General features: G+C 38.6%; 1 protein-coding gene across 4 annotated transcripts in view; it reads right to left on the bottom strand.

Annotated features, from left to right (window-relative positions):
* DOCK1 (dedicator of cytokinesis 1) overlaps positions 1-23,527 on the bottom strand; it is a 347,244-nt gene that overhangs the window by 235,167 nt on the left and 88,550 nt on the right. For all 4 annotated transcript variants that reach the window (XR_014548912.1, XM_083616828.1, XM_083616827.1 and 1 more), the window contains 6 exons: positions 22,812-22,937; positions 22,029-22,137; positions 13,498-13,568; positions 11,470-11,576; positions 6,069-6,196; positions 2,560-2,655 (listed from right to left, as the gene is read on the bottom strand). Coding sequence is in view for 3 of the 4 variants with exons in the window: in XM_083616828.1 (XP_083472954.1) it covers positions 2,560-2,655; positions 6,069-6,196; positions 11,470-11,576; positions 13,498-13,568; positions 22,029-22,137; positions 22,812-22,937 (637 nt within the window). In the remaining variant the exon portion in view is untranslated. The remainder of the gene's footprint in view (positions 1-2,559; positions 2,656-6,068; positions 6,197-11,469; positions 11,577-13,497; positions 13,569-22,028; positions 22,138-22,811; positions 22,938-23,527) is intronic.

The following is a 23,527-nucleotide window of genomic DNA, read 5'->3' as shown; positions in this document are numbered from 1 at the left end:
AAAGACTGTGAAAACCATCAAATTTTCAGAACAGATCAGAATAAATCATTTAAGAAAGACAGTAACTACAAGGCCAGGTAATATATTGCCCCCCTATAGCTACAAATAATATTATGCGTGTGGGGAACAAGCTAAAAATCAAATAATAATAATAATAATAGTTATGAACAACCATTTAAATACTTTATCTGCTGCAACGTTTTGTCTTTGTTGAATTGATTAGTACATGTCCTATTGCTGACATCTCCAAAGAGGAAAACATCTAAATAATGCATCTCATTTAGGTAAACAGGTTTTCATGAATTGCCTTTCCTAGGCTTAAGGACGTTTACTTCAAAATGAATGAAAATAATATAAAACTATATTTATAAAATAAAGCTATGACAAACCAACAAAAATATAGCAACTAAGAAAAAAGTCCCCATCAGACCAGCCTCAAAATGCCACCTATACAGTGGTACCTCTGGATGCGAACAGGATCCATTCCAGAGTCCCGTTCGCATCCAGAGCAGAACGCAACCCGCGTGTGCATGTGCGCGGGTCACGATTCACCGCTTCTGCGCACGTGCGTAATGTCATTTTTTGCATCCGCACAAGTGGCGAAATCCAGAAGTAACGTGTTCCGTTACTTCCAGGCTGCCGTGGAGCATAAATTGGAAACGCTCAACCTGAAGCAACTTTAACGCGAGGTATGACTGTAATAGTGAAGTCAGAAGATACCCTTTCTTTAAAGTACACATTCATAAATCTATGATTCTATACTTTTAAAAAACCAAACATAATGCTAATGTCAGACCAACATGTAGCGAAACTGGGCTCAAATTGTAACTGTAGCACCATCTCAGGATACTTCTGATTGGAAGATATTCAATGTATTTTTGCTGATTATGTCAAAACAAAATTGTTTATATATTTGAAGGCCACGTCCTGTTTGTTACGCTAAAATTAATCTGGTCATAAAAGAGCTGCTTATATGCAGGAACTGACCTTTTTCCTGTTATATATGTGCTTGCTCATCTTAGCTTTCTAACCAGGAAATTCTTTAATAGGCCAACAAATGATCATCTTTTTGCACGTGGATCAAGCCAGATTCAAAACACTGACAATATGCCCTATACTGCCCTTTATGCAGCTTTATCTAGGCTTAGATTCCTTTATTCATTTCATAATTTTCCAGGTCAATCAGATTATTTCAAAATGGTTGCTGACCAACTGTTGCAACAAGGTATACAAGCCTTTAAGAAGAAAGTTACATTTATTGGTCCAAAACAGTGTTGACTGCCAAGGGAATTTTCAAATTTTAAATAATTTGGAAATTTTTATGTTTGACAGCTGACATTTCTGAAAATGCATATGTTTAACTTTCTCTTTGATTATATTGTTTATTTTTGTGAGTTACAACATAAGCATTGGCAACAAACAATAAAGGTCTAACCAACCATATACAGCAAACTCTTGTCTTTTTCTGTCCATCTGTCATACAGACAATTCCAGGCCATGTGGGCTGGATAGGTAAATCTTGTAGGACCTACAGAACAGAGGACTTTCAGCTCACCTCCTCTAGAGGTCATCATTCCAGAGACTCAAAAGACTGCAGGAAAAGCCTTGCTCCCTGCTGTTGCTAACTTTACCTGATACAGTGCAAATATATATGACGGAGAAACTTAACTGGAATATCCTAAAGGGCATGGAAGCGTGACTGCTGCAACAGTACTTGAGTATTTGTTGGGAAACAAGACATCGCTGTATTTGTCAGCTATGGCATCTGCACTAGATATAGATTCCAAGTCCTTTTTAAGGTCATCTCCACATAAAGTATATTACATGGATCAATCGTTGAAATTACAAAAGCATATATAGGTGGTGGCAAGGTCTCTCTCTGCTCCGAAAAGGGTCAAGCCTCCACAATAAAAGCAGCTGATATGAACGTATCTTGGCCACTGCTGGTTTCAGCTTTCCAGGGACAAAGCAGACAAATACTGGTTCTCCTAGAGCAAGCATAACTCCTGCTCCAAGAGTTCTACTAACCAACGCTGCCTCCATTTTATCTAGCATGGATTCAACTTGTTGTTTTAACCTCAGTCACTTCTCCCCAGGCATCAGAAACTGGTTAAGGACTAAAATAGCTGCTCTAGGTTGCTTATAAATAAGCAATAAGTATGGACCATCCAGTTAATCATTAAAGCATTTTTGTGTATATCCAAGAATATTTAGACCACTGAAATGAGCTTAAGATTTCATCATTTAAAGAGAAATGCAGCTGAAGTGAGAAGAGACATCTGTCATAACAAGAGAAACACAACAGAATGTTGAAACAAAATTAAAAAAATATCCTTCCAGTAGCACCTTAGAGACCAACTAAGTTTGTTATTGGTATGAGCTTTTGTGTGAATGCACACTTCTTCAGATACTTAAATTAACTGGGCTAGTTCATAATCACAACAAGGATCTTGCATAAATGTTGTCCAGTACTCCACAGAAGAGATGTCCAATGGATTATGCACTTTTGTGAACAGTAACTGCCATAGTATTTTTAGAAGTTTGCCAATAGGCACTTACTATGAGTTCTGAATCACGTCCCATTGATATGACTGTTCTGTTTACTGTCCTCAGCAGCTTCTCCATAATAATCTGTACATGTCGCTGTGTCGGTCCCTATAAACCAAAGCAGAGCAGAAAATTAAAGGAAATCGTTGAAAAACCAACCTAAGGCTACTTCAGAAGTTTGTTATAAAAACTGTGTACCCTTAAAGCAGCAATTGTGAATACTGTGTCAAATAATTTAGATTAAGAACTAATTTGAATTGTTGAGTTACTGTTCACTATGAGAAGTCCAGTAAAACTTTCCAACACTGTTGTAAAGACAAACTGATTAAGGTTGCGTACAAGGCATTGCATCTAAAGCAGGCATAGGCAAACTTGGCCCTCCAGATGTTTTGGGACTACAACTCCCATAATCCCTAGCTAACAGGACCAGTGGTCAAGGATGATGGGAGTTGTAGTCCCAAAATATCTGGAGGGCAGAGTTTGCCTATGCCTGATCTAAAGCATTTTACTTCCGCCAAAGAAATCTGAGAACTATGGTTTACCACTCACAGAGCTACAATTCCCAGCACCCTTAAACTACAGTTCTCAGATTTTGGGAGGAGGAAGCAATATGCTTTTGAGAAAGTCTTGTACTTAAAATGTGTGGCATGTATGCAGCCTTAGACTGGGGGGAACACACTGGCACAGAAGATAAGGGGAAAGCATGCATACCTAGATACACAGCAAGCACAACTTTATGCTCGTCTCCATTCCACTTTTTTTTAGCTGAAATCTTTAATCTCTAACAATCAATCCTGTGCTCCAGCTTCTCCTTTCAATGCCATGGTTTGGAAACTGCTATACAACCATTCCATGGTAGAGCCCAACATAAATGATAAGTTGCCTTTTGCTCATTTCATTACAAAAGAATGCAAGGGCCTGCAGGAGCAGGCCAATGGCCCATCTAGTCCAGAATCCTGTTCTCACAGTGCCCAATCAGACACCTGAGGGGAAAACTCGATCAGTATTACAGCACAAGAGCTCTCCCCGCCTCCTGTGGTTTCCAGCAACTTGTATTCAGAAGCATTCCTGCTTCCAACATTTTCACCTGTCTTTTAAGCTTAGAGAAGTCCTCTGGTCTACACAACTACCTGAGGGGCTTTGGGTTCTTCCTGGACTTTGTTTTCAGTCCAGAAAGCTCCTTGCCATATCAAATATGCCATGCCAGCTAAGTCGTGTGACTCTCAACCATTACATACCACGAAGCAATTCAGTCAGAATTACTTCACAATGTGACTCGTAAAAAAAGAAAAGAAAAAAGCCACCGTTTGTTGCATGAATACCCAGTAACCTCTGCTTGTGGCAAGTGGAACAAGAAAGACTGACGTAATCTGCCCAGTTTTAAAGCTTATATTTGAATCAACATACATTCTCTGTCTAGTTTGATATGCTTCTCTAGTGACTGCATGAACTGACAGTGAAATTTTCAGACTGAAGTTTAACCTTTCAAAAGGCCCCTCTGTCCTATATAGTCAAATAGATTGTTTCTTCTGTACATCCATGTGCAGCTCCTCTTTCTGAAACACACATTTTAACAGCTTGGCCACAAATGATGATTACATTTGCAACAAAGGAAACATAATGTAAGGGTTGCCTCTTCACATGTCTTTCGCCTCCCCCCGTTTAAGAAGGCACACAATTAGCTTCATTGGCCATAATAACAACTTCTTTTATCCTGCCCCTTTCCTCCCTGCTCTTGATAATTAAACCTTCAGCCAATAAATACCCTCTACCATTTCCCCCCAAAAAACCCTTCAAAGTGTCTCAATTCAGCCAACTCACCTTTTACTTTCTTTGACTTCTAACCAGGTATCACTGACAGTTTCCTAATCAGAGGGCCCTCAACTTTGCTATCTCAGCAGGTAAGGAAAACAGCAAGGTAATTGGTTGTACCCCCAAAGCATACCTTAGTTCAACTGTCCTTTTGGGGGAGGGAGCAGGGAATTAAGTCCTGCAGTTGGACTGTGTTCAGCAAGGCCACATTTATCCCAGAATGCTAGAATATGATCAGACTGAGCAGTATCACAGGGCAGCTTGTACATCTTGAATGGTACAGAGTAGATTTAAAACAACTGTCCCCTAACCTTTATGAGCTAGTGAGCCAATAAGGTACATATAAAACTTTCAAGTTGAATAAGCCCAATAGTCTTTTCATAAAAAACTAAATTTGCATAATGGGAATTTTGGAACAATGGAAATATGACACAATAAAAAACTCACCGACAGTCACACCCGTGGACCTACATATATAACTATTTAAAAATCCCAACCCTGTAAACTATATGCCATATCCTACTGATTCAGTGACTCAGAACATTCCATGTTACTGTTATGCTTAATTCAAAGGGAAATCATCCTCAGGTCATAGTTCTCAAAGAGCACTGCCGTTCCCATTGTTTTCACTTGGCTGTTTGAACAGGCATCTATGCTAAACAAATTGTTTTAAGATGGTAACATGGAGTTTTGCTGTGCATTATAAATTCCTGATAAATAATTCACACTACCCATCCAGCATTCTGACTTTCGCCATATGTAAAATAATGCTTGTGGCTAAGAAATTTTGTTTTTATTTTCCAACAGCTATCCCTTTTCGAATGTGAAGTCAAAGCGTGGACAGACATCCTATAGTGAGACTTTCAAATGAGCACACGCAGAGTTCAAACAAACCTATTTGCTGATAAAACAAAATTAAAGCCATCTTCAGAAGACTGTATACACAAAGCACTGAAGGCCTCATCTTGCAGTGCAGCATGGATATAATGCAGCAGTCCACACTGCAAAGTTATTCATTCCTACACTGACAGAAACTGGGAATGAAGTCAAGAAGCAAGCTCAACTCCTGGGCATTGTTTTATTAGATGAGGTTCTTATTGAGTTTTCTTTTTATGCCTCTTAGGAATGCAAATGTGTCAGGGATGACAATGTGAAAGTAAGCAAGTGCCTACCCAGCACTTGAACTGAGCTGGGAAGCAAGGAAGCCGTGCATTCAGACCACTGAGCAAAGAAGTAGGTACTATTTGTAAGAGCCCAGTCTGCATCTGGGCAATGAACTAGTCAAACTGAGGAGGAGACCAGAGCCAAAAACTTCATAGGACCAGATGAAACTAGTATTGGCATCACCTGACTCCTACCAAGACAGTAGTTTAAATATTGTTTGTTAGCAGTCTTCAGGGGTGGTGTTTAAATGCAGCAGAGAAGCCCCACAGCTCCCTCCTTTTGCAAAGTGCCACAGACACACAGAGAATTAAAGTGCTTGTATCCCACTTACCGGCACCAGATCTCCTACCTACTGATAAATTGTGTGAGGTATAAAATAATAAAAATGAAATACTTGTCACAATGCCAACTTTTAGCTTTTTTCCCTTCTAAAATAGAACCCTGAGGCAAGAAGAATCTCTACTTCTTTTAGCCTTATGCCCACTCACAGCAGTACTGAAAACTTTCAAGATTTCAGTATTAAATATACACACTTAATTACTAACCACATCTTTCCTGTAAAGTACTTCCAGGATGTTGCTGACCAATTGGCAACAGGCTTCCAGGTCTTCCTGCCGTTCCAAATGGTACTTCAGCTGATCTGTCATCATTGGCAGCAAAATCTCTCTACAGTCTGCATATTGAACAGGGAAAAAGTAATTAAGTACTTAACCTTGAAAACAAAAAGCTTATGACAAACTTCCAAACTGAAGCCAAACGTGTTTAAAGTGCACGATCCAGGCAATGTCTGGTGGGTAGTCTCTGTGATTTGTGACAACTCTATTTTATTCTTTCATAATTATATATTTGTGTTTCAAGAGGCAAAGCCATTTTTTACTTCATTTTGAGTAAATAAATATCCTAGTGATATTAAATTATCATTGCTAATTCCACAAAATGCTCATGTGATATTGTGTGTGCTTTTCAATTTTTGGTTAATTTCACCCACTGATGTAAGGTTAAATTGGTGTTTCAAAGATCATCTTGCCCAGTGCAATTACGTCCATGGTGCTGAATGATTTCCAGTAAAATTTCCCAAATTAATACTTGCAAAACATACATGTAAAATATGGATTAATATGTCTATATTTGCAGATACTAAATCACTGAACGGGACTGCAAATGTGTCACAAGTTATAACTACATAACTTCCTGCATACTTCCACATTACAGCCCAACAATTATTATCTACAAGATGTGGTTATAGTGCAATTACATTTGGAATAATTTCTGAAATGATTTTAAACTATGGTGGATAGCATTGTTTAAAATGATTTTCTGTATTTATATTCTTTTCCGTTTGGCCTTTTTGAGGCCAAACATTATTGTTTTACCTGCAATACATGTCAGTTGAATCAGAAGCAACCAGTTAGAAATGCAGGATTTTTGCCCTCCCCCAAACCCTCTCCCCATTTTTTCCTGCGTGTCTTCTCTCTTCGCTTGGTTATCCAGACATCATGATAAAGAAATGGTACATCCCCAAACTATAGTCATATGCACGTCACTACAATGATTAATGAGTGACCTTGAAAAAAATCTGTTGCCTATAGGATTATGCACTTGTTCACAATACAAAGGCTGAAGACAGCTCATAAGTATGAGACAATAACCACAAGCAACAATACTTCAGCATCTGTTCATCTTCTGCTGCACAGATCTAACCCAAGATGATTAATGTCAGGTGAACATGTGCAAGAATAAAGTATTAATCTTTTTTAAACAGATGCTCAGCAGGGCACCATTAACTAAGCAAAACTGTTCAGAGCAACACAGCCATGTTAAATCAAAATGAATCTGAACTTAAAACACTTTATGATCATCTTCTAAGGGGGTCTAATATTTTGCTAGCCATGTTAAACGTGTGACCCACTGAACCATGTTGAATGTTCCCTCTGCCATCAAGAGCACACTAAAATATATGAACATTTTTAATGAGGACTAAAACAGCAAGAGCTTGTTCTCCAGTCTTTTATGGACAAGTAATTTTCAAATGCTTGGATTTTTAGTAATCTGAAAACACTGTCCATGTGCATCTGTTTAGTTGCAACCTGACGGCCAAATAAAGATTCAGACACATAATAAGCTAGGTGCAACTAAGGTAAAGGTAAAGGGAATGCTGACCATTAGGTCCAGTTGTGGCCGACTCTGGGGTTGCGGCGCTCATTTCGCTTTATTGGCCGAGGGAGCCGGTGTACAGCTTCCGGGTCATGTGGCCAGCAAGACTAAGCCGCTTCTGGCGAACCAGAGCAGCGCATGGAAATGCTATTTACCTTCCCGCCGGAGTGGTACCTATTTATCTATCTGCACTTTGACATGCTTTCGAACTGCTAGGTTGGCAGAAGCAGGGACCGAGCAACGGGAGCTCACCCCGTCACGGGGATTCGAACCGCTGACCTGATCGGCAAAGTCCTAGGCTCTGTGGTTTAACCCACAGCGAAACCCGCATCCCGTGGGTCACACCATGATGACTAGTGGATCCAACCGAGATCCACTAGTGAGTGAGCACTCTACATAAGATACTTACTCATAGGCTCAAAGGCAGACATGAAGATTAGAATTTAATCAGAGGGACTGAGCATGTTTAACTGGTACAGGAGATCTTACGGGGAATTTTTCTGACGAGCTCTAAGATATGTCTACCTTGACTAGAGACCATTAATCCATTGATTCACCCTAAGTGCATATTTAGGATAAAGGTTTCTAACAACAGTACAGGATAAGGCAATTTATTAATTTATCAATCTAGGTCTAGATCTCCATAATATAGAATTGTCATGACTGACCAACCAAGGGACTTTGCATAGTGTACTGAAGACTCAAATGAGGACAAGGTTCGGGCTACTCCATCAGTACCTTATTCAGGGCCTTCCTACCTGAAAGACTAGGGACGCGGGTGGCGCTGTGGGTAAAACCTCAGTGCCTAGGACTTGCCGATCGTATGGTCGGCGGTTCGAATCCCCGCGGCGGGGTGAGCTCCCGTCGTTCGGTCCCAGCTCCTGCCCACCTAGCAGTTCGAAAGCACCCCTAAGTGCAAGTAGATAAATAGGTACCGCTTTATAGCGGGAAGGTAAACGGCGTTTCCGTGCGCTGCGCTGGTGCTGGCTCGCCAGAGCAGCTTCGTCACGCTGGCCACGTGACCCGGAAGTGTCTTCAGACAGCGCTGGCCTCTTAAGCGAGATGAGCACGCAACCCCAGAGTCGGTCACGACTGGCCCGTACGGGCAGGGGTACCTTTACCTTTACTTTACCTGAAAGACACAACTCTGTTTCCATCCTCTTACTAAAAAGGATGAGTCCCCTGCAATAACTTGTAGCTGACTTAGCAGAGCCCATGGGAGCTATCTGAGGTCCTGCATGTTCTGTGCTCAACACAGACGGGAGACTGCCTCTTTTCCCTACAAGCCTTGTGCCCAGAACTCACCAAGAATGCAACAAATAATCTAGAAAATTCAAAATACAGGAAATAGTGTCATGGTTCCAATACCATAAAACCGTATTCATAATCATCATCATCATAAAATCATTCCAAACGGTCCTCCCAGTATGAACATTTTAGATAGAAGTTCCTTTTTTATTTTTTATTTTTGGAGTGGAGGGAGGTATTTTTACTGAGGCATCTTCCCAAATATCTGAGCATAATTGAAATGCAATTTTTAAAAGAATTAAGAATTCTGTTGAAACTGGAAGACAAACATACTGCCATTTATAATTTCACAGCGTACTACATCCAAGCAGAATACTAAGTTTTAAGCTGACATTGGTAGGGGTATTTGTGGCTTGCACATCTTTCAACATCAAGGAAGCCTATTTATCACAGTCCTAACCTGTGTTCCGGTCACCAGCTCCACTTGATTCATTTTTCAAATATGCTGACTTCACCTCTAAGTAAAGTCCACAGTGAAGAAGAGAAAAATCTTTTACGAAACTTTCAGACGCTTAGTTCCGTTTTGACCTTTTCCACAACCAGACACATACAAGTTACAGGGTGTGGGAATAATCTATAATTCAATGTATGTAATCCATATTAAAGCCCCTGCCCATGTAACCACGACGTTCATCTCTCTGAAAACTCAATTACCAAAATGTAATCATTATTACTATTATTACATTGGTAATTTTGGGGTGTCAATACAAATCCAGAAGCTTTGCTGGCATGATCATAAGCTTTATAAAAAAATGTATTCACTGTGGCAGGTCACAGCGAATACTGAACTTCAGCTATCTGCCTCCACATAGTTTATACGTGGTACTATAAACAAGAAATTATAGGGAGAAAGAATTGCACAAAAACAGAAAAAGAGAAAGGCTTTGTACTATTACGTTGTCATAACTTATGTCAGAGAGTGGCAGTTTATTCTTACCTATAGCTAGATATCCATATATGTTTTACACATAAGGAAAACGCTGAAGCTCAAAACCTACTGTAGGATTTCACTAAACCGTAAAAAATAGTTTTATGGGTCCTCAAAATCACTAACAGCCTGAAAGCATGCATGACTCAATGTACCTTAAATTCAATGAAATGTACTCAAGAATTCAGCTTGAGTCACCAACGGAAAAGAACAATATTTGTTGGACTGTGTAGTGCAATCATACTGCACAAGCAAAGTGTAGCATTAGGTACAGCACTGCACCCCCCAGGAACACTGAAAAGAATCACCAGGCATTGTCTCTCATAGCAAATTCAAGTGGCTATGCATCTCAGAGTTTTGAAGCAAAAAGGGCTGGCCCAAATAAAGGTAGTGGTTTCTACACAGTCAAGGGAATATATGCTTGTAAATTAAAAAAGGGAATACCATGGCTGGTGATACTGAAACCCACAGAGAAGATTAGCGGGCTTGTGCTTCCCCTGTTCTTTTTCTGGCAGAGGCCATTCCTTGGGGCAACAAAAACAGCTTCAGCACCAAAAACTAAGCTTAAATCCAGATTGAATTGAAAGTAGATAATCGTCCACAAGATCTTGGGAGTTGCAGAGCAACCACCTACTTTGAGCACCTTGCTCAGAAAGGGAATGTTTGCAAGCAGCCAATAGTTATCACAATCTTCCAGGTCCAGAGAATTTTCAGAAGCAGTCTGACAAGTGCTGAAAACAGCTACAGCAGCAACATCAAATGTCTGGGAAGTGGACATTTTCCATCTTTTGTCCCATCCTGAACTTACATAAGTCACCACTGCCCCTTATGTGTTGCTTTTTTCACTGGCAGCCTCCTACTGTCAGGCAGAAAGGTATGAGTATATATAATTTTAAAACAAGTAACTTCCGAAAGGGCCGTTGAGACCACACTTCTCGCAAATAGGGCGTAGCTAATCAATTCCTGCCTGCTCCATGTTGTAAGGCAAGAGGGACAAGGAGAAAGCATACGAAAGAAGGCCATATTTATCCAAGAACGTCATTCATCTAATAATACAAGACTAGGTTATGGACACATCTGCAAACTGACCCGTTATCTTGGCCGGAGGAGCTTTTATCCCTGAAGTACTTAGCAAACATGCCACTTCATTCCTCCACGGTTTCTTTGTAGTGTGCAATTAAATGTATAATTTAATTATGGGATGCCACAAACCCAAATATGGTTTTCATGTCGGATTTGAAGGCAAACCATACTTTGCCCAGTTTGGCTATGAGACAACTGATCAAAGAAATAGATAGGAAACGGGAAGAAGGATGTGAGCCTAAGGACAGCCAAGCTAAGCATCACTTTACATGTGGACCAACCTGATAGTTCTATTACTTTTACTCTACAAATATATACACATTTGCACTTGCAATAAAGGTTGTGGATCATTGGCTACAACCTCAACTGCTATCTGCAGTAAGGAATAGCTGGCCCTGACAAAGACTGGCAGATAGCAAATAATGAGACAATTTAATGATTCTTTAAAGATTCTGTGATTTTTTTCCCCTTACCATGCTGAGTGAAAAGGTCACTGTGAACTATTTCAATCAAACAATATAGCTTCTGAATTGTGAGACGGCCCATTGGAACATTCAGTATAAAATCTGTGAATAGCTTGCTGCGGCGGGGGGGAGAAACAAAAAGAAAATTAACAGAATGAAGGAGTTAACAATTTCAGTAAAATGTTTTTCAAATGTGAATTTAAGAATTTGGGAGTTTTGAAAAGCTTTTTTAGAAAACAAAACAAAAACATTTTCCTGATATAAATATATTATTCCAAACTCCTTGTTAATTTGCAAGACTCAGCTCAAACCACAAAACACATTTTGGTGCACTTTTATGGCTTGATGAGCCTGGAAACTAGACACTTCACAAATTTCAGAATTTCTGCAATCATTTATTCTGGTAAGACAGTTCCTAAGATTGCTGCAGTATCAGTCTATTTTACATGGTTGAAAGGAAAACTTCAGACTTAACTAAAAAGGTGTGATTAATCAAACCCTGCTTAATCACTTTGACAGCAATATCAAGACATACGTAGGTAAAAATCTTAAGATATGCCCAGCTTTAACCCTTCTAGCTTGCTTGGATTCTAAGGTTGTTACCATGGAATTTAAGGCAACAATACCAGCATCTCCTAAAAACAAACTGGAAGCAAGTATGTTAATATACAATAACAACCTCGAACTGCGGTCTAACATGACCCTAGACCCTCACGTGTGTAAACAAGAATTCCATGGCAAATAACTTTTCTGACCTGGAGACCTAATCACTTACAAGTCACACAGTCTTCCTATCCAGTTATGTAGCAAAACAAACTAAGAACAGGCTGGATATAGCTCTTCATTTCTCTTCTAATCTGACTGGAGTTTTATGCCCAGAACGACTGAAATACCCTTCTCGCCCAACACAACTGCCATACAGGAATTCCTGTTTTTGATCCCTTCTCCAACCCTGCCCCATAATCTCTTTGAAAATCCAATGCAAATAAAGGTTTCTGCAGGTCAACTGATTGATTCAGATGAGGATCTTGGCTCCTACCAGTATTTATGTCATAAAATGTATACACCACTTGATTGTAAATAAATAAATGACTCAAAGTAACATCATATGCTTATCTCCTCAGAAGTAAGACTCAAGAGTTCACTGGGCCTTACTCTGAAGTAAGTGTGTAAGCTGCAACACACACTTGTATATACATGCACACAGAGACATTAAGGCCATAATCTTGCCTAGGTGTAAGGGCAAGTGAAGTTAGTGGGAATTACTTCTGAGTAAGCAAGCATAGGACATCACCATAAAGTAAATATTAATCTCACCCAGGGAATTTTTTTTTTTCATTTAAAAAGCAAGCTTTGATGATTTTATCCACCCGACCCTGGTCCACTGTTTTGGAATCATTTACGCACTCCATTTGGGGCTCTCCTACTTCTACCCATCTATGGTTATAATGCCCACACCAATAAAATAAAATAAAATACAAGTTATATTCATAGAAGTCATTTAGACTTGCATATTGAAATGGTAAGAATTGTTAAACTTTACAGCAATATTAGAATCTGCTCTGAGATGTCCTTGATAAAGCAATAATTTAAATAAACATCAGTACATTTGTACTGAAAAATATGTGTATAATAGTGCAAAACCAATGCACATTTACTCAGAAGTCCTGCTGAGCTTAACAGGGTTTAGTCCCAAGTAAGTGTGCATATGATTACAGTCTAAAATGTGGTACATAACGAAAAAATTAAAGATTCTGATGGCTCAACATTTTTAAAAATCTTTGACACTCATTGTATAATCTATAACCTGTGAAGGTCAACAACATTTATCTGAAAAAATATGTATACTAAAAGTGAAATATGTTTGCTCCGTATGCCTTCAGGAACTGATTATAGTTAATCATTTTGGGTGCCAGATTTCTACTGCAGCAATAAAATACCAATCATATATAGTCTTTACACATATACAAAAACAAGTTTAAAAATTATATATCAAGGACTAAAAGCTAAAAGCATAGCAAACATTTTGACTCTTACCTAAGTTCTTTGGGGTCAAAAACAAGTTTCACATCATTCACAATAGTTGGCAAATATTTAAGTGCAGCTCCCTAAAATGGAAAAGAATAAATGTACAATTTAATGGTAAGTGTGGTGACTGTTAGCTAAGCAATAAACGATTTGATTTGAAATGTAATGCTAAACTGAAATCATGTGCAACTCAATTTAATGTTGAATAAAATAAAAAATAAAAGCCAATATTACCACTAACATAAAAAACCTTACCTCTATAGCATTTTAATACTGCAAACTGCTTCATGATATCTCAATAACTTTTACAATAACCCTTGTATCTCTTACAAGCAGTGAGGCTCACAAAGATGGGATACAATTATTTGGTTAATTGAGATCATGAGTGAAACAAAATTTGAACTGGGAACTTATGGGCTCTTACGTTCTCAAAGTTAGATCATTTCTCTTAATACATGAATCCACCAGATTTCCAGCCAAGCATTTAAAACAAAAGGCTAAAAAGTAATATGGAACTTGTTCCCAAAATGAAGAGTAACACTGTAATCAGCACACAGAGCCAGCAAATAGTGGCAACTGATCCATCCTCAAGTCCACTCCGTTTCTTTTGACTACAATTCACATCAAGCACCCTGCCAAACTTTTATTATTATTATTATTATTATTATTATTATTATTATTATTATTATTTGCCAAGGATTCAGCCTGGCACTTCTCTGAGCCATGGTCACTCCAGTAGCCTTCTTTTCAGCAATACTTTCACCCGTCAGTCAATTTGCCAAGATCACTTTCTCCATTACCTTCTCTTTTGATCTCTGGACTAATATAAAGCAAGTAAAGTTTATGTGTAAGATTCCCAAACTGTCTCTTCTCTTTTACTCTCCTCTTCCACTATTCTCTTTCTTCCTCTTTCCATTTCTTTTAAGTCGATCTGCTAGTGTCCTATCTTCAGTTGTGCACATTCTGCCATCCTGGTTCCTATACTTCAAAAAATGTCTCCTCCCATATATTTACCAGGCTACTACTTCCGTCAGGATAGGCGTTCCTGAACCTATGCCTTGACTCTATTTCCACACCTCACCATCTCTTATCCTTAAAATACTCTTGTCAATCCCCATCTTCTTCCTTCTGTATCCTTTAGCATCAGTAGACTCAGTCTAAACCATCAGGGAAAATATTATACAACTTATTATACAACACCTAACACACGAGTGACAGTAAATAAACGTTATAAAAATAGATCTTTATGGTGTTTTGTACAGTGCTCTCATACTGCAACTATGGAACAAAGCAACCTTTTCTGCACCACTACCAGACAACCCCATATTTACCCTGCGCAGCCTGCATTCGCTCCATAAGACGCACACACATTTCCCCTTACTTTTTAGGAGGGAAAAAGTGAGTCTTATAGAGCAAAAAATACGGTATCTCCTATGCAACATGTCTGTCGAAAGAAGGAACTTGATCTAATGTATGCATTGTGGATGGCAAGTCAGGCTCCCGCAGAGTCTCATATGCAGTTGAGACTATAACTTCAGAGTACCCAATATTTGGCATTCATAATATTGACAGCTAAGGAAGGAAGGCTCAATTTTTGCTCTATTATTACTGCACAAGATGTGACTCTCCTTTTATATTTACTTTTCCGCTTCCTTTGGTGAGCAAACTTTCCGAGATGCCTATTTCCTGCCTTCTTGCAGAGTTTTGTTTCTCGGAGGATGAGTCCTTGATCCTTTAGCAGTACAATCTTGTACCTTTCTATATTCTGCAGTGTGTGTTGGATGCAAGAGTAACTTTACCAGTACGAGACGGTCACCTTGGTCTATATTTTGCATGCATGTTGAGGTCCAATGTGGGTTACGATAACTTGTGTTTACCCATATTATACCTAGATCTCCATGGCAGGAAACAGTGCCCCACCAGAGCCAAGGCAGCCATGTCTAGAGTAACTTAATCATTCTCTAAGTTTTTGTTATCCATTAACCATCAAATTTATAATTGTCTTTGTGACTAAAAATATAGCTGTGGATGGTGATTAATATGAACTACTTTAGGGTAAAGTTCAGGGTACATTATTCAGTATAATTATTTTAATTAAATCCATTAGCATATCTTTATATAAGATAAGAGCTATCAATGATACAAAATAAGCTTTTCACTGAATAATGCATGAAGTAATTATTAATTTACATATTTCTCTAGATGATGCCTGTTAAACTGATTTTAGTTAGCAAAGAATGAAAAAAATTCACACAACCCATAAATATAGCTGATCTCCCTCCACTGATGGAGAAGCATTCTGGTTTTTTCGCAGCACAACTAAACACGCCTTGAGCCACCATCTTTGTGTTTCCTCTAAATAACTCTTTTACGTTATAAATAATGTATGTCATCCAATTGCAAATATGTCTGTTAGATGTACAGTAAGTAATTGCTCAACCTACTCTATGACAACCTAAGCCAATGAATGTTTATTTTAAATTCAACGATAAGTAAAAAGGCTTACTACTCAACTGCATTTTAGGTTAACATTCAGAATGAAGATGTCCATTGCTCTTAGTTGTTTAATCTTCTAAGAGTCACTTCAGACATTAGTTTAAGTCCCAAAATTTTAAGAACTATTTTCTGTGTTAAGTCTTCTGCGAAGTGCTGTGATTGTTACATGCCTTCCAAGGAGTAAGATGTTTCAGGGTGTTCAGCACATCTCTTGGTTTCCTTGAAGTAAAGGTCACTGGAAACTTATGGAGCTTCTGTGATATAAGGTTTATTTTTATATATTCCATGTTAGCGTAAGAAGGAAGATTTGCAGCATTAACACTGCAATAGATCCTGCTGCTCCACTCAATATGATAGGAGAACCACCAAGGCCATAGCTTTGAGCAAGTCAGGTCTCAAGTTCTAAGACTGCTAGACCTCTAGATCATAGGTAGGCAAACTAATGCCCGGGGGCCGGATCTGGCCCAATTGCCTTCTAAATCTGCCCGCGGATGGTCCAGGAATCAGCATGAATTTACATGAGTAGAATGTGTGCTTTTATTTAAAATGCATCTCTGGGTTATTTGTGGGGCATAGGAATTCATTCATTTCTTTTTTCAAAATATAGTCCGGCTCCCCACAAGGTCTGAGGGACAGTGGACCAGCCCCCTAACCCCACCACTTGGCCTTCCATCATACATGTCATCTCTTTCATCAGTACCACACCGACGTGCATTTATTCGTGCAAGGTTCAATGTCTTTCCATCAAACCTGCTGAACCACAGATTTTCCAATGGTTTGGTGTCTCCGCTATGCGTGTGTGACGGGGAAACTGTTGAATCTCTTTCACATATAATGTTCAACTGTCCCCTACATAGCATAGCCAGGGCTAAATTCCTGGGTCCTGCTTTACTGCGCTTGGTTGGCAGGCCTGTTGAGTCACACGCCGCACTGCTTTTGCAGGATACAGATCCTTCTGTAACTCTGCAGGTGGCGAGATTTCTGAATGCGGTTATCTCACACTCAAAAACCACCAAAAAACAACAACAACATCAAAACTAATTGGACTGTTATGTTGAGAGTGCATGTCGGAGTTCGTCTTTAGTTTTCCTTTTCTGTGATCCATCCCTTGGAGCTCTCCTGGCCCCAAGCCGTCACTTGGCTCTGCTCAATGACCCACCCTTGCATCGTGGTGTTCACCTTCTGTTGTCGGATATATCTGTTTTTATGTCCCTGTGTTTTTATGTTTGTACATATTTTATGGGCTAATAGCCGTAAATAAATAAATAAATAAATGGACCAGCCCCCTGCTGAAAAAGTTTGCTGACCCCTGCTCTAGATTATGCCACCTCCAACCAAGGCAAGGGAAGGGAAGACATGCCCCAGCCCTGCTACCATATTCAGCTGTCTGGCGTCTATGCCAACATTTTGCATCACTGAAGGCCCATGCTATCTACTTAACAAAAGCAAATGAAGATAGAGATAGATACACCCTCCTCTTCTGCAGATTCAATAATTACAACTATTAAATCAAAGGGCTGGAAGGTAATCCCAGAAGGCATCCAGCCCAACCTCAATGTTATAACAACATGACATTTAGGTCACTAAATTTATGAAGTTTAAACATTTAAGAACATCTGAAAGTGATCTAAATGAAAGTATAGCTTATTTTTTTATTATAAATGATAAAAGAGGGTGCTTAAGAGACTGTGGCTGCATTTGGATGAATAATAAAGCAATTTATCATTACAACAGGGATAGGGAACCTTTGGCTCTCCATGTGTTATTGGACTTCCAAGTCCCATCAGGCACAGTCAGCAAAATGGCAAGCTGCAGTTAGTCAAAAGCAGAAGTGAAAGCTTCCAGACTCCTTGTGACTGAACCAGAGGAGGGAGGAGCACAAAGCTGATTTAGGCTTATTTCTGTAGTGAAAAGCCACAGCTTATCATTACATCCGGATGAGGTATATGCATTCATTCAGGGTGACTTGCTTGTAAATATTTTCACCAATATATTCGTTCCTGTTGACTGACTAGGCCAAGGGGACTTCAACTCTAATGCTACCTCATAATGCAAATAGGTTTTGTTTTTAGCATAAGTAACACCGACTGAGAGTTTCACATCAAACTGTGGTTGTTTCCAGGTTAGATTGAATGTATGTTCCATTAGTGGTATGAAAGTAAGGCTTTTTAAATGGGTAAAAAATTGCTGTGTCAAAGCTAAACTAGCTGCTTAGAGAACATCCCACGTATTTCCTTATTTATATATTCACTTTACTTATGTACATTGGGTATTATTAGGCTCTACAATAGATCATTTGGAGAGAGTGGGGGCTACACTATATCAAGGAATTATAAAAAGCCATTAGTAGCAAACATTTTCAATTAAGGAATGGAATAGGTTCCAGGACAACAGAAATTTCCCAAGAGGGAATCCAGACCTTGAAAATCTGTGCTTTAGCATCAGGGGGTGAAACATCAGCAAAATATTACCTGACTCCTCAGTAAACAATTTTAAAATCAGAAGAGTTTCTAATATTGTATTGGGAGGGGGGTCATGGTTCAGAAGAAAAGAGAGAGAAAACCCTCTGTACATCCCACAAGCCTTTGGGCATATTTAAAGTAGGTATTTGGGTTACAGCCACAGAAATCTGCATGGAAAGGTACAGTATGAAACAAACTGATATGGATTTCATTTTAACTGATGGCCTAGGTTTAAGTCTTTTATTTTTTATATAATATATATAACCTATTTCTTTAGATATATCTGGTAATTAAAATAAAAGAATAGTACTGCTGGGTTGTGTTGTAGTTTCCTATTTAATCATTGTTTCAGTGCATCTGAAATAAAGGGAAATCTGGCAAAATAAGCTCTGACCAGAGTACAGACAGTATTTCTCATCTTGTTAAAACTGTAATATAGTTAGAAAAGGAAAAGGAAAGAGAGTAACTCTAAACTGGTTTAATCAGAAAGCCAGCTAATATTATGAAAGGTCAATACTAATTCTTATGAAAGCTAAGCAGAAAACGCAACCTCTTATTTGGTTTGCACGCTGTAGCTGAAATGAAACCCCGCATGATTAGTGGCATCATTACTATCTTGGCTATTCCCAGATGCTGATATACATGAGCACAGGGATATTAATTTCAGATGACAATCATCACAATACCAATGCAACATCAGGAACAATTACCGACAATTAAGCAGTTTGTTAACTTCTTAAATTAACGTTTTTAATTAGAATTACTAACATATTTGCACAGCACAGAGCCAAAGTTTGTGGCCCTGTTCCCATGATAACAAAAATGACAGAGTTTAATCAACCTAAGGATTGCATGACTTGCCATTATCACCAGGCAAATAAATGAAAGTTTGGTCCTCCATCATTCCTAGGTATCATGCTTAGACCCTATGAAATTCCTGTTCTACTTTATAGGAAACTAACAGGGAGGGTCTGCCACTGCCTGGAAATTTTTAGAATTCAAAAGATATTATGATTTTAAAAAATGGATTGTGGAATTTGTGAGCTTGGACCTCTCACGCCAAAAGTCTGGTGAAATCACACCAATGTCATGTTTGGCCAACCATCTTGATTCAAAATCATGCCTGGCATCCAAACATCAATGAAGAGCTTAACCTCAACTTCAGGTACCCCCGTGCCAAGTTTGGCAACAACATCTTGCAAGGCAGAGGAAGCTATATCAGAATTCAGGCAGAGTCACATCAAAGTGACGTTTTGGTCCACCATCTTCATTCAAAATGTGTCTGGCATCCACATGGTGATGAAGTCTGCCACACCCACCTCTGGAACTTTCATGCTGAGTTTGGTGATGAAAACTCAATAGGCAGCCAAAGCTATGCTATAAAACGGGAGAAGTCACTCCAAAGTAATTTTCTGATCTGCCATCTTGATTCAAAATGGTGATCAGTGTCCAAACATCAACCAACACCGCCCCCCCCACCTTGGGAACTTTTGTACCAAATTTGGCAACAATATCGTTAGAGTTATTCAAACACATGGAAAATGAACAAATGGGTGAACGCCTAAACCAATTTTCAAAATATATAGTAAATTAAAAGGTTTTTGTTTGCCCTTATTATATGCTACTCCCTAAAGAAATGAGGGATTTCAAGACTCAAGGGGGGAAAACTTAGAAATGTAGTATGCGTAAAAAACAACAAATTAGAGAAATTTCAAAGAAGAACTGGGGTAAGGATACATGTTGACTGCTGCTCATATGGAGACAGCCAGATGTTGGAAAACCGGTGATGGGCTGAACATTGATTCTAGGTATAACAGGGTATGGTCAACAGCATTGGCTGAGAAACTAACATGCCAGGTGAGAGCAGCAAAGGGCAAATACAATCCATATTCCTTTGATAACACAAGGCAAATGTTTATTGAATACATAAATAGTTAAGACTGTGGCAGAAATCCTCCCAGCACTCATAGGAAAATGTGGTGTGATCTCTTAAAGAGTAATCAAATGAAACTTTAATAAATGGCATGATAAAAGTCTGTAATTTTATTAGGACAAGTTACTTGTTGTTTACTGTTGTAACAATTGTTTTCTCAAAATTTATCTTCTGTACCATGAAAATAAAGAAAACCAGTGTTAAAAAAAAGAATGAAATGGCGAGGGGCTATCTAGTCATTTAAATAGTTCTCAAATCCTATTTTTCCTTCTGTTAAGTGAAGACAACATGCTCACCATGGAACATTTTCTGTATCTTTCAAGGCATCCTATATATTGTGGCAGAAGCTCAAACACCGTGAAGTTAATTATTCTTTAATGAAAATGACACAGTTCGCAAGCAGAGTTATTATAGGAAACAAATTTCTCATTTATTTAAATGACTAACTACTCTGTAACAGAATATGGAAAGGTATTTTCTAGGCTGATCTAAATTAATAGAACTATAATTTCAGAAATCTGCAATTGCTCAAAGATCACCACAGTGTGGGGACCTAGATAAGCGAGGAGAGACTGCAACATAGGAGAAGGGATGTGTGTGTGAGGGCGGGGGAGAGATGGTTATTTTTTTATTGTAGAAAGATTTAATTATTTGTGCAACTTGTTTAGAGCATCTTTTGTGGCTAAGGAGTAGGGTATGAAAATTAAAAAAATACAATGAAATTAGGAACTATAATAAGCAAATGTGAATAAGGGTTGGTGTTGGGATTTTTTTGCCAAGGTGCTAAAGGGGGTTGGGGTTGGCCACAACTGATGCATCTACCTCTGTGCAAAACACACTGCACAGCAAAACCAAACCTGTACCACTGCAATATCAGAAAGTAGCATCAGTAGCATCAGAGTTCTATTCTTGTACTCCATATTCCACTATTAATGTTCTACTGGTGTATCTTTTTCTAGCTTCAAGAAAGAAACTTAAACAAGGCTTCAAAAGGACATTCCACAATACAAAATACTACTTTAGTACACAGATTCTCAACATAATTTTGCAGAACAAGGAATTGAAGCCTCTCGTAATATGTATACTTCTAAAGATTTTTCTATGGCTTTGGTAAAGACACACTGGCTGCGTTTACACATTACTAAAACACAGTTGAGCATGGTGTGCATGATCTAGAATAAACCTAGGCAGGAGCAAGATACTGATTGGGAGCCAATTACATTCCTGAAGAGTTTTCCTCCTGTCTCATCATCAGGATGAAGCCTAAGCCCAACCCAATAGCCCAGCGACACCCTCCTGAAATCAGCTGCCTAAACCACACATTATGCTAAATCTTTAGTATGATTTTTTTTTCTTTTATTAATTAAAGCCATGGGAAGTCCTGCTTCTGTTCAGGACGGTCCAGAGAGGAAGGTTAATCCTTTCCGATCTCCAACTGCAGTCCTGACAACCCCCACTTACATGGCTGTGAGGTTTGAGGGATGATGAGGTCCCACGGACATGATATGAAAATACATTCAATACCTTAAGCCTCTGAAAAAGATCTTAATGTTAATTATTATTTGTATATTAAAATCAAAATAATGAATCTCAAACACACTTAGTACACAATATTAAAAACCTTGTTATTCTATGTTTCCAAATCATACCTTTACTATAACAGTCTGCTCAGAGGCACTGCTCATCATTTCATTGATAGACTTAAACAGCTGAAGTAAAGATTCCCTAAAATCAGCTTCGCCTTTGTTTTCATAAAGTCTGAAAAACATTATTATTATCATTATTATCATTATTATCATTATTATCATTATTATCATTATTATCATTATTATCATTATTATCATTATTATCATTATTATCATCATCATCATCTAAAAGGCCAACATGGTGCCTCCAAATGTTGTTGGAGTACAACTCCAATATTGGGGTTAATGGAAGTTGCGGTCCAATAGCAACTAGAGGGCACCACATTTGCTACCACTAATATTTAGAAACAGTACAAAGCACAATAAATGCAAACTTACCTTATCCTAAAATAACACTGACTAAGCATTTTCCTTATAGCTGAGAGATAATCTTAACTCTATGTCAGAGTCAATGTTACCTAAGCATCAGTATGATCAAATAGGATAGGGAGTTGAAGAATGATCTGTTACTGCATCATTAAAATTTGGAGACTTTGCCTACTTATTGAGACAAACTGCATATTATCTTACCAGAACCATCAAATGAATTAATTATCAGTCAGCAGGAGAGAAAAAAATCTGAACACAGTGTAATAATGGTCAACATTCATTTAATCAGAAACACGGCAATATTTTCAGTATACCCAAAATAATAATATGCCTCACCTTATCTAATATTAATAAGTCGTTAAGAGAAGAATTAAATAATTTGAAAGCTATAATAATAAGAAAAGCTACTATACATACTGGTTGAACAAAATTCTTGACCGTACAATAAATTTGAAGATGTATTCCAAAGATTTCATAGCTTTGAATAGTTGATCAGTGACAGCAGCATTATCCACATAGGTTCTTAAAACTTTTGTCAGTTTTCTATACGAGGAGATAAAAAGAAGTAGGTTCTGAAAAATGAAAATTATTTACTGGCATGCAACAGTCACAATCAAGTATACCACGGCGATGGTTCAAAGAACTCTTCTGCACCATGACAGCAAAGATTACATAATTTGTATGATAATGCATAATTTGTATGGTTCAGTCCACAGAGAAAAATGTGATCTGATGGTGGTTGGGGGACCCATGAAAAAATTATGCAATTTCATAAGGATCTCTCTCACTCCTGAGGCACCCAACTTTCCCCCCTCCTGTCTATTCCTAGTTTCTCCATTTTCTTCTTCTCACTTTGTCAGGCCTCTCACCTTTCCCCCCTTCCCTTTGAAAGATGGCTTTCCATTCAACTGCTGTGGTGCTACTCCCAAGCCTTGAAAAGCACATAGAGCTGAAAGAGGAAATAGATCTTCCAACTTCCTCCATCTCTATTGACTGTAAGGGGGAGAAAGGTAACCACATTCACCACCTAATGAAGAAGGGGGCAATGGAGGAGGAAAGGCTCAAGAGCCTTTGTGAAAACCAGATGAAGTCCCAAAGAGCACAACTGCGCACATGAGCACTGCACTTGTGAC

Source organism: Podarcis filfolensis (genome assembly GCF_964270895.1).
Source record: "Podarcis filfolensis genome assembly, chromosome: 5".
Lineage (NCBI taxonomy): Eukaryota > Metazoa > Chordata > Lepidosauria > Squamata > Lacertidae > Podarcis > Podarcis filfolensis.
This window is presented reverse-complemented; position numbering and strand designations above follow the sequence as displayed.